The sequence below is a fragment of the Lolium perenne genome, chromosome 7, assembly GCF_019359855.2.
Source record: "Lolium perenne isolate Kyuss_39 chromosome 7, Kyuss_2.0, whole genome shotgun sequence".
In the NCBI taxonomy this organism is placed as follows: domain Eukaryota; kingdom Viridiplantae; phylum Streptophyta; class Magnoliopsida; order Poales; family Poaceae; genus Lolium; species Lolium perenne.
In genome coordinates, this window is record NC_067250.2 from 272949743 (window position 1) to 272960164 (window position 10422).

Consider the following 10422-nt stretch of genomic DNA (forward strand, 5'->3'; position numbering starts at 1 on the left):
TGCAAAATACCGTTTCTATATCTGTTTTTTTCTTTCCATTTCCTTTTTCTCCGAAAACGAACAGAAATTTTTCGTTTTGTTTTCAACCATAGCCACAAGGGCCAAAATAGCACAAAAGAGAACAAGGTTTGCTATTATCCGAAACCGCAGGGACCGAATCGAGTAAAGTACCCGATAATGGTACTATTCCCTAGAGATTCCGGTAGTTTGCCGACTTTTCTAATACCCCCCTGCCCCGCCCGGCCTGCTCTTCCCACCCCCACCCACACTCTCTCTGTCTCTGCCTGCTATTCTATTCCTCTCCCGATTCCGCCATTCCAATCCGCTCGCCGTCCTCTGCCGCCGCCGACGACCGCGCCGATCCCAGGGTTTGGGTTTCCGGCGACGTAGGCCCACCCCCAGGCCCCAGCCCCCAGCCCCGGCGATCGCGGCGGAGATCCATGTCCGCGGACCCGTCCCCGCTCCCCCCGCCGGCGCCGCCGCTCGGCGCGCTGGATCCCGACCCGGCGCCCGCGCCGCCGCCCGAGCCCCTCGAGGTGATGCACAAGACGAGGGCCGTTGACTTCCTCGGCCGCCGCACCCCCATCGTCTACCAGAACGACAACGGGCCCTGCCCGCTCCTCGCCATCTGTGAGTCTCCTCCCCCTTCCCCTCTCCCGCTCGCGCGCGAGTTGATCGGCCATTTCCCCGGATTCCGCTCGTGGCGTTGGGTGTGTGGTTGCTCGCGATTTCACCTGGGTTTTTGCCGCACGCGCGGGCGTTTGTTTGTTTCTGCAGGTAACGTGCTGCTGCTGAAGAATGTGATCAACCTGAACCCGGATGCGGGCGAGGTGTCGCAGCAGAAGCTGCTCTCCCTCGTCGCCGAGCGCCTCATTGACTCCAACACCAGCGCGCAGGTTCGATCAACTCTCCTGCTGTTAACACTCTGCTTGTTTCTGGACCGTTGTGTTCGTATCTGAAAACCGGGCTTGGGGGATCGCAGGCCAAGGACGAGGAGTACGTCCGCAACTGGGAGCACAACATCTCGGACGCGATAGACCTTCTGCCGCGCCTCACCACCGGCATTGACGTCAATGTCATGTTCAGAAAGTGCGTTCAAGTTTTTTCTTCAGATTGTGTGCCCATGCCTTATTCTGTGTATGTGTGTGTATAGGGCATTTAGTTTTTTTTGTTCTGAGGTGCGTTTATTTGGACACTGCAGGGTCGATGATTTCGAGTTCACCCCAGAGCGCGCCATATTTGACCTTCTGGATATCCCGCTATACCATGGATGGATAGTGGATCCTCAGGTACTCCGACCTATCCTTATGACGTGCTATTAGGTTCACATGTTGCTTTGCTGCAAAGACAGACCACCCTATATATTGCGCTATATCTGTTTTGCCCTGCTTTTTTACTAGCATTATCGATGTTCATGCATGTGACATTAGGCTTGCCATTTTCTTTTGACCTCTTTGTGTGGTAAATCGTATCACATTTTCTTTAGGTTACCTTGCTACCAACTGTATTTCAATCTGCACCCTAAACCATCTGTCGTAATTATGAGCTATTCTGTTGAGATGAGCTGCCAACTGAGAGAACTGTTTCTCTTACTCTGCTGCCCCCATCTTTGTGTTTTAATTTGATTTTTACCTGGGTTGTTTCTGCAAAAGGTTATGCGTGCATGCAGGCTGTTATAGTTTTGGTAGTTGATTTTTTGTTTCTACGGATAAAACTCGTCAAAACAAATGCTATATTCCCTCGATCCCAAATTAATTGACTCAACTTTGTCGTCTAGGTACGTGCGTATGTAGACAAAGTTGAGTCAATTAATTTGGGATGGAGGGAGTATTGATCTTCTTCAATGCAATTTCACAAACTAGGATGCATGACCAACATGGTTTTTCACTATACATTTGTGAACGCTAGATGCTCTCTTGTCATGAGTTTAAAGATGACATTACCCACAAAATAGATTCAGCGTCACTTTATTAGTTGTGCCTATGACACCAGCTACATGCTAATACTGTTTCATCCCATTTCTAGGATACTGACACTGCTACTGCCATTGGATCAAAGTCATACAACGCTCTTGCTTCTGGGCTTGCTGAGTTTAAGTCAGGGAAACCAGCAGAAGAGGATAAACATGTTGCAGAGGAAGAGACTGTTGATTTTGCTGCTGCAACCGCAGCAGCATTAGGGGTTCCTTCACCTACTGTTTCTATCGGGAAATCATTTGATGAAAGCACACTCTCAGATTCAGCTGAACTGCAAATAAGACGAGGTGACCGTGAGGAAGACGAGGAACTTAGGAGAGTCCTTAGTCTATCCAAAGCTGAAAGCACGAATGCTGTTGATGGATCTATTTCTTTCAGCGCTTCACAGAGTCACTCGTCCTCCAATGTAGAGGATACACCACCTGGTGAGAGCTTTGGATTAGAGGCACCTCAGATAGTAGGACCGACAAATAAAGAGGAAGGTAGCGTTGCTTTCAGTCCTGATTCTGTATTACAGAACACAACTTCTGATGCAAATATTACTGAAGTTGCGTCTGCAGAATCCGAACAAGCTTTAACATCTAAAGAAACAGAGGAAGATGGGAAAACAAATATGCCAGCAGTGCACCTTGATATACCGGTTCAATCTTCAGAATCTACTCTTGCCTGCCCTTCTCTTGAATCTTCTGTTCTCGATGACCAAGCTGCTGCTCCCACTCCTGTTCTCGGTGAGGCTAATAAAGAAACCTGCACAGAACATTCTGCTATGCAACTTCATGACCCTCAAGCTTCTGATGCTGAGATCAGCTGTGACCTAGCAACTGTAACTATTCAAGCTACTCCTAGTTGTGCTACACCGGAGCTGGATGAGAAAATTGTTTCTTCAGACACCGCCGAGATTGCCTCTTCGAGCATTCAGGAAAATGAGCCAATCTATCAAGGAGAAGAGCACATACTTGGCACTGGAAACATAGCATATCAAACTGAGGAGCCAGTGTATGAGGGTGAGGTGGTTCTTGCTGAGCAGGCTGACAAGACTGAGGAAAGTAGTCAATGCTTGGAAAATGGAGCTGCTGATCATCAATGTGAGAATTTTCCAGTTATCGATTAGTTGCACATGTGTAGGTCATTGAATATTTAGCTTTACACTGTTATTTGTTGCAGGGGACCTGATCGATAATTTTCTGCAGACCACTGCTAACCAGCTGACTGTCTATGGGTACATATCTGTTCAATAGGTTTAATCTCATGTATTTCTCTTGTTCATGATTAATATGTTGCCAAACTTTTATCGTTACAGTTTGTTTTGTCTGCAAGAGGGTCTCAATGAAAGAGAGCTTTGTGTCTTCTTCCGTAATAACCACTTCAACACCATGTTCAAGGTATGATAAGTAATTAAGTCACACCACATAATTATTGTAATAAGCTATTAGCTTGTGGCTTTATACCATTCATGTTTTTTGTGCAGTATAACGGAAGTCTATATCTCTTAGCAACTGATCAGGGTTTTTTCGGCCAAACTGATTTGGTGTGGCAAAAGCTTGATGAGGTATGTATTAGCTCTCTCCACTAACACTTCATTCACTTTAAATGGAATTTACTAATTTGTTTTGTTATAAAAAATCAGGTGAACGGAGATGGGGTTTTTCTCACTAGTAACTTCACTCCATTTACGGCTGAAACTCCCAGAAATGATTCGTGGAATCAACAGCAGGCCATGACGACAACTGCTGTATGTGCAACATCAATAGATTGTTGTGATTGTCATCGAGTTCTATAAGATTATACAATTTAATTTAATTTCTGTTCCTCAGGACTACCTTGCTCAATTTGACAATTCCACTCTACCGAACTCATCTGGAGAGTATGTCCCTCCTACTCTCTTTTTTACCGAGTTCTATATTGGTCAGATAGCAGGTCTTACCCAGATTACTGCTGCACAACATCCATGTCAATATTTGTATAGTCAGCTATGCTGTGATGCCAGTTGAAGCTAGAGTATTTTACCACTCTGCTGTTCTTATTTATACTTTTCGTAGTTCTTGGCTCTATTCTGCTTGTTTTAGGCTTAGATGTTTTTGTGTTATAGCACACTACTCTGTTCTGAACCAAGTGCCATGACTATTTCCCACTAAAGTTCCATGCCTACTTGCCTAGTTGACGAGTTGGTGGGGATCTTGAATTCTGTAAATTGATGCTTACTTGAACGATTACTATCTAGGTATTTCCCACATTACAGGCAGTTATCGTGTTAAATTATACCTGTGCATCTTGTTATAGCTTGGCTTGGAAAATGTGCATGAGCTAAAACCTGTTAGCATGAAATCAGCCTGACTAGAAAAATGAGTATGATAGAGAGAATTTCACATTGCAGGCAAAGTAGTAACAAGCTATAATATGATCGTTGAACATTTACTTTAGCTGTTCGTCATTAACCTTCGAATATATAGTACTTTTATTTGCGAATGTATTACCTAAGGCTAACCTGTACTCTTGGTTTTCTTTTATGCTGGCAGCCCGGATCTAGAGCTAGCTATAGCACTTCAACAGCAGGAGTTTGACCAGCAATCTCAACGACAGCAGCCTCCATCACAGCAGCAGCAGCAGACGCAGCAAACACCCAGTCAATCAAATGGTGCAGGCCGGCCAGGGCTCGTTGTTGGTCCAAGGGTGCGTTCCCTCTACTCATAACCAACTGTAAAACATCTGACTGGTTCATGCTTCATGGTGCATGAGAACACTTGTCTGAATCACTTGTGGTTTTCTTTCTGCAGCAGAGGTCAAATGCCCCACCGCCAGCAAAACCCGAGTCGAAGAAAGAGAAGTGCACCATCATGTAAAGATATTCTGGGAACAGAACAGCAAAAAAAAGAGACAAGAAGCACCATACATATACTGTAAAAAAAACTTCTTGTTTCGCGTGGCAGCACAGCGGACTCCCTTCAAGCCGTTACTCATTTGTAGCCCTCTTCATTTCTTTTCTTGTTTTCTCTTGTGTAAATACCCTCTCGAAGCATAAAACCAGAAATAGAGATGTTGTCCATGTGATAACCCTGCAATGTGATTGATTTAGCCATCATCGTCCAACGTAAATCTTGTACCTACCTACCGAGGGTGAGTACCTACATACAGATGCTAAACCATGTACTACATGCCGAGATGCTGTTTGACCTGTTTATTCTGCCCTGTGGCGAATACTTTGTGCACCGACAAGAACTTTTGTTCAGACGCATCACAGTTATAGAATGAGAAGCCAGATTTTTCATCCAAAAAATTCTGTTTCATGTTACAAAGTGCTTTCTATGTGCACATCCAGTTCAACTGACGCTGTATCATATGCAGGATCAAGTGTCTATGTCACAACATTCCTATCTACATAAACCCCCTTCAAGAACAAATTAAACAAAATTGCCGCACTGTACTGGTTTAGCCAGTTTGAGATGCACAAAGCAGCTGGGGGAATAAGCTTGGCTTTGGTCCGTCTTGACTAAACGGACAGTGGAGTGTTGCAATCATCCCTCTAAATAAACGGAGGGGCGACAACTCCAGCATCAAACTATCTCGATGTAAACTTCCCCGTTGATCCGGCCAGCAAAGAGGGCGATCATGAAAGGGAACCTCGCAAGGCATGCCATGAAGTCATCCTTGCTGATTTTGTCGTCATTGTCAATGTCGAAGGTCTCGAACAGCTTCAGCATCTGAAATCAGAGTACAACCGGGGGTGAGTCGAGTCGAGTCGGCACACTAATGTAGATAGCGTTAGGACACATTCAAACCGGACCTGAATGTGGAATACTTACCCCATCATCAGCTGGTGGAAGCATGCTTGACCGTAGGGCATCGGCTAGCTGTGCAAGGGAGATATCAGAGGTTCCGGGGACCTTGCACTTGTCGAAAGCAGTTTCACACACTCCCTCAAACAATGGCTGCTTCCTGATGTGCGCACACCCGACCACAAACTGTGTACATCGGGCAGTAACATGGGCACGTCAGAAAAGCATACACCAACTAGCCTACCACAATACATGGTATGTAGAACCATAAGCCAGCTACAATGTAGGTCGCGATCAAGTCCATACCTGTCGGAAAGTGATAGATTCCTTGTTTTCAAAATCGAAGTAGTGAAATATCTGGAAAAAAACGAGCTCAGCAAAGATAACAGTTTCAAGAAAGCTTGATCACAATTTTTCTTTTAAATTAAGCTTGATCTGGCATAAGCGGCCACGCAGGAGGACATTAGTAGGACTACCTTCTTGCATAGAGGACTGCAATCTAGACCAAAAAGAGCCCAAAAATCTTGGGCTTTAACACGTCCACTGCAAGAGTTGGTTAATGATATTTATCAGAACATTATGAACTAACAGGAAGAAGTAGGATATATACTTAGGAGAGGAACCAAAACAAAGTGCCTCTTCTAGTCATCCTTAGTGACAAAGCTTTTGTAATCTTCTACAGATAAAGCCAGTAGTTGTCAGTTAAGGGATTAAGAACTTACTCACTGTCTGGGTTCATAGCCAAAAAGTGCTCCAAGAGTTCCATTGCTTCTGATGTGGTCACACCATACGCCTGAAAGCAGATATTAAGAAAATGTCAGGTACCAGTCTACCACATAAACAGTACGCACAAGGCTTAGGGAAGAGCAAACATGCCAAAAAAAATGATGCATGGAGCACGGAAAATAAAATCAACTGCAAGTCTATAAAAAATGTGAGGCAAGAGATACCTCTAAATGCATAGTGAAGCAATTCTAAATGCATGCTGTAGGAAATCATGAACTAACCAACACTGTACCAAAACACTTTTTTCAACAGTAGCACAAACTTATAATATCATGATATTTGCTTCAGAGGTTTGTTAATCAAGCTCTGCATGTGTAAATCAAGAAATACTTACTTCTTTTACCCAAGCCATTTCCACCATATAATTTGAGCAATTCGCCTGCAAAGGGAAACTCAGCTTAATTAGACTCAAATTCATATCTCCTACTCAAGTGAACACAGGCCCGTCTCCAGTTATTGTCATTTGAAATTCTGGAAGCCTCAGATGGTACAGACTCCAGAAAAGAGAAAACAAAGGTCGAAGCTGATACATGAATTCAGAATATACATAGTAATATAGGTGGCCTATTACCTTTCCAGCGTCTGCTGCTCTTGACGCAATCATTGAATCGGCATAAGAATAAGAAGTCGGTAAAGCATTAAGGGCATGTGCCATAGCATAGCTGGTCTGTTGAAACAAAATGTGAGGATCACGTTCCTACAGGAGCTACATGGTGTTCAAAGGACAATTTTTTTGGGTGAAACGGAATTACATTCTCTGCAAAATGGAGGGCATTCTCTTGCTTGATCTCAGGCGGGTAGACAATAGGGAGGTACTCTACCTGTAAAATCAATTATTCATAACGGGTGAACTTTTTGTGTAAGGAGTTGTTGCAAATTGACATGAGAGACAGTGCTAGGCTGAGGTGCGCAAGAAATGCAGACCTCCATGAAATTGTGAAACTGGGTGAACATCTTGAACATGAGCTTTATTAGCGATATGTTTCCCCTGAAAAACAACAACAATCATGAGAGAACAGCAAAATGGAAACAAAAGAAGAATGTGCCTTTGTACCGAACTTACCAAGATTGGTCAAAGTGCACATGGGGATAACGAACAACAACAGGTTGAACAGGGTAGCCAGGTATGAACGCTCCATGTTGGAATGAGATCAGGAACATCCCATTTGTTGTAGTGCCTTCAGGGAACAACAGGACGCGCGGAAAATTATTGCCAGCCGCCTTTCTCTGAAAGCACCTAAAATGTACCATATGAACACAATAACTAATAGACAATCATGTTGCTAGTATATGTTACAGTTCTGCATGGAATTAACTTTTAAATCAACAATATGTACAGTGTAGATGACAGAAAATTTAAATTCCAATAATCTCATTATGTTTTTCTTCTAGTTAATGGTCTGTATGACAAACATACTATGACAAGTATGATAATTTTTTCCATCCTAAGAGCTATAAGCAAGAGAAATCAATGACAGAACTTCCATATGATATGTTAATTCTTGTCTGATAAAAGCAAGCTTGGCCCCATGAAAAAAAAACATGAATCAAAACAACGCATATGCAGTTGAAGCCTGATGGGAACCATTCTAACCTTTATTTCATTCACAGCTGACTTCCTTGATGCTGGCGAGAATCTATCAACGTATATAACCTGTAAGATAGGTATGAGTTGTCATAAAATGTAACACTTGAAAGGAACCTGCAAATTGTGATGCTTTAAGAGGAAAATGGAAAGACATACCTGCATTGCTCTTATGATCGTGCCAACAAATGGTATTGCATCATGGGAATCCGATGAAACAATGGTTGGGAACAATTCATAGAAGAAAAATATGGGATCTATGTAAGATACATGATTGGAAACGACTATAGGCGCAAGTTCTCTAGGAGCAGGCTTTCCTTTCTTTTTGATCCAGTGATACCTGATAGTGCAAACGGGTCGTCAACAAATATCAGATGGTACTCACTAACATTATATGTAGAAAAAATGTGACAAACAAATATGCTGTCAACCCAGAGATCTAGTAAGTATAGACAAGCAGCAGAACATACGGTACAAATGATTGATTCAATTTGATTTCATATGCCAGTTATAATTATGTGGAGTGTGCTCCAATGATTTTCTAGTATTTTACAAGGAAAAGTATGGTGGAAAGTGTGTGGAGCATGCTTCAATTGATGTTCTAGCATTTTCTTAAAAAAAACTATAGTGGAAAACAAAATGCGTGTACTGAACATGATGGTGTTTGGAACTCGGCATTGAGCATTTCTACATGCTCTGAAGTCTTAACAAGATGCCTACAACCTTTGTGTAACTTTGTTAAATAAGAAAGTAACAACAATATTCTGACAGTTAGCTTTTCATTTTATTTGACATGCAAGCTTTTCAGGGCGGTTGCTACGCAAGGTATCTGTCTGCTTCCTCATCAGCCGTCACCTGCCTTAACAGCCTTTGCCTTTTTCCTTTGATTTTGTTTCGACAATATCAATGAATCGAAACCAAAATGTCAAACCAATAGCTGGTGACGTCTTACGCCCCAGAAACAGAATTCAGGACTAGGTCAAATTGTGAGCTTCCAGGGTGACATCCTTTGAATTATGCACACAGGTACACATCATGCCAAAGACCAGCCACAGTAACACACATGAAGGACCACCTGATTTGCTGCCTCAAATGAAGAGGGGTGGAACCATATTCTTCGGAAGCTCTTTCCAACTAACTTGTCGAATCAGATTGCGAAGGTATAATAATCACCAGGATTTTCTGATGTACCAATTCCGGGGGAAGCTAACTTCAAGGACCGTACAAAATTCAGTTTCCTGTCGTCTCCTCCCATGCCGCATTAACTGCAGGTCATACTCCTAACCAGGGGGGACGACACGGTCGTTCGCCTTCCAAACTGATACAGCGTCGGCGTCGGCGTCGCCCCCACCAAACAAATCAGTGGCACGCCCACCCACACACGTGCCGCAAATCCGAGGAATTCTGCGTACCGAACGAACTTCTCCCCCCATTGCGTCATCCATCCAAAGCTTGGCCATGCTACGGCTCGTCTCGAATCCCCAAGCCCAAATCTAATCATCTAAATTGGAAACATGCCAGGTCGCCTCGCGGCTCAAATCTAATGATCGAAATTCGAAACTTGCTATAAACTAAGCGGCGGTCAAATGCTTGTAGATCAGATCGAGAACCAAATCAGGCGGAGCGTTTACTGGTGCATCATCATCATCGCAGCATGCGTAAGGAAGCAAAAGCAGGCACTGACCCGAAGGAGAAGAGGATGCAGCGCGCGGAGATCCGGGTGACCCACATGAGGCGGCGGCGCCAGGCCGGCATGGGGCCGGCGCCCTCCCGCGGGCGCTCGCGCGAGTCCGTCCAGCCGCGCAGCGCCACCCACGTGGCGGCGTACCCGATCGCGATGGCGAGCCCGAAGAGCAGCAGCCGCGCGGCCGCCACCGGCGCGAGCAGCAGCGCCCTGGCCCAGCAGTAGGCGTCGCCCCACCCGGGCGTCCTGTTGCGGAACGGGTCGGCAGGCGACGGGCACAGCGACCGCGGCGGGTGGTCCTCCGAGAGGAAGGCGAACGGGTCGGCGTCGCATACCGCGTCGGCGGGGAGGTCGCCGTGGTTGTACGCGTGGCCGTTGGCGACGCCGCGGGTGGGGGTGGTGGAGGAGGAGTCGGAGAGGAGGGGCGTGGAGAGGGTAGGGCTGTGATTTCGGGAGGCCATGGATGGATGGATGAGACGGCGGGCGGCGGCGCGGGAGGCCGGCGGGTCGGCGGGGACAGCGACGCGGAAGCGGAAGGTTGAAAAAGGAGCCGAGCAATGGCGGAGGCGAAGTTATGGCTTATATCAAAGCGCTAAAACTAAAAAGCAAATTGCCAGG

General features: G+C 45.2%; 2 protein-coding genes across 3 annotated transcripts; one reads left to right on the forward strand and one right to left on the reverse strand.

Annotated features, from left to right (window-relative positions):
* The first annotated feature begins 285 nt into the window (after positions 1 to 285).
* On the forward strand, positions 286 to 5047 carry LOC127312903 (uncharacterized). Of its 2 annotated transcripts, none has more exons than XM_051343441.2 (12): positions 286 to 630; positions 778 to 896; positions 983 to 1089; positions 1202 to 1289; positions 2026 to 3061; positions 3141 to 3195; positions 3277 to 3358; positions 3445 to 3525; positions 3604 to 3708; positions 3791 to 3840; positions 4493 to 4646; positions 4754 to 5047. In XM_051343441.2, exons 1-12 carry the CDS (start codon positions 441 to 443, stop codon positions 4814 to 4816), a joined length of 2130 nt encoding a protein of 709 aa, XP_051199401.1. In that variant the 5' UTR covers positions 286 to 440; the 3' UTR covers positions 4817 to 5047. The 2 variants fall into 2 exon arrangements, with proteins under 2 accessions (XP_051199401.1, XP_051199400.1); XM_051343440.2 differs by having other exon boundaries at positions 287 to 630; positions 4751 to 5047.
* Positions 5048 to 5223: 176 nt separating this feature from the next.
* LOC127312904 (lysophospholipid acyltransferase LPEAT2) lies at positions 5224 to 10422 on the reverse strand. Its single transcript, XM_051343442.1, has 13 exons — positions 9805 to 10422; positions 8280 to 8460; positions 8130 to 8189; positions 7599 to 7762; positions 7460 to 7523; positions 7288 to 7356; positions 7107 to 7202; positions 6870 to 6914; positions 6472 to 6542; positions 6226 to 6292; positions 6056 to 6106; positions 5777 to 5935; positions 5224 to 5674 (listed from the first exon to the last, which is right to left on the reverse strand). The coding sequence occupies exons 1-13, from the start codon at positions 10263 to 10265 to the stop codon at positions 5528 to 5530; spliced, it is 1635 nt and encodes a 544-aa protein (XP_051199402.1). The 5' UTR covers positions 10266 to 10422; the 3' UTR covers positions 5224 to 5527.

Coding starts and splice junctions, on each gene's coding strand:
- LOC127312903 (XM_051343440.2), top strand. CDS start 441: ATGTCCGCGGACCCGTCCCCGCTCCCCCCGCCGGCGCCGCCGCTCGGC. Junction 897..982: donor ACTCCAACACCAGCGCGCAG/GTTCGATCAACT, acceptor GGGGGATCGCAG/GCCAAGGACGAGGAGTACGT. Junction 3,526..3,603: donor TGTGGCAAAAGCTTGATGAG/GTATGTATTAGC, acceptor ATAAAAAATCAG/GTGAACGGAGATGGGGTTTT.
- LOC127312904 (XM_051343442.1), bottom strand. CDS start 10,265: ATGGCCTCCCGAAATCACAGCCCTACCCTCTCCACGCCCCTCCTCTCC. Junction 8,190..8,279: donor CGATCATAAGAGCAATGCAG/GTATGTCTTTCC, acceptor CCTATCTTACAG/GTTATATACGTTGATAGATT. Junction 5,936..6,055: donor AATCTATCACTTTCCGACAG/GTATGGACTTGA, acceptor CGATGTACACAG/TTTGTGGTCGGGTGTGCGCA.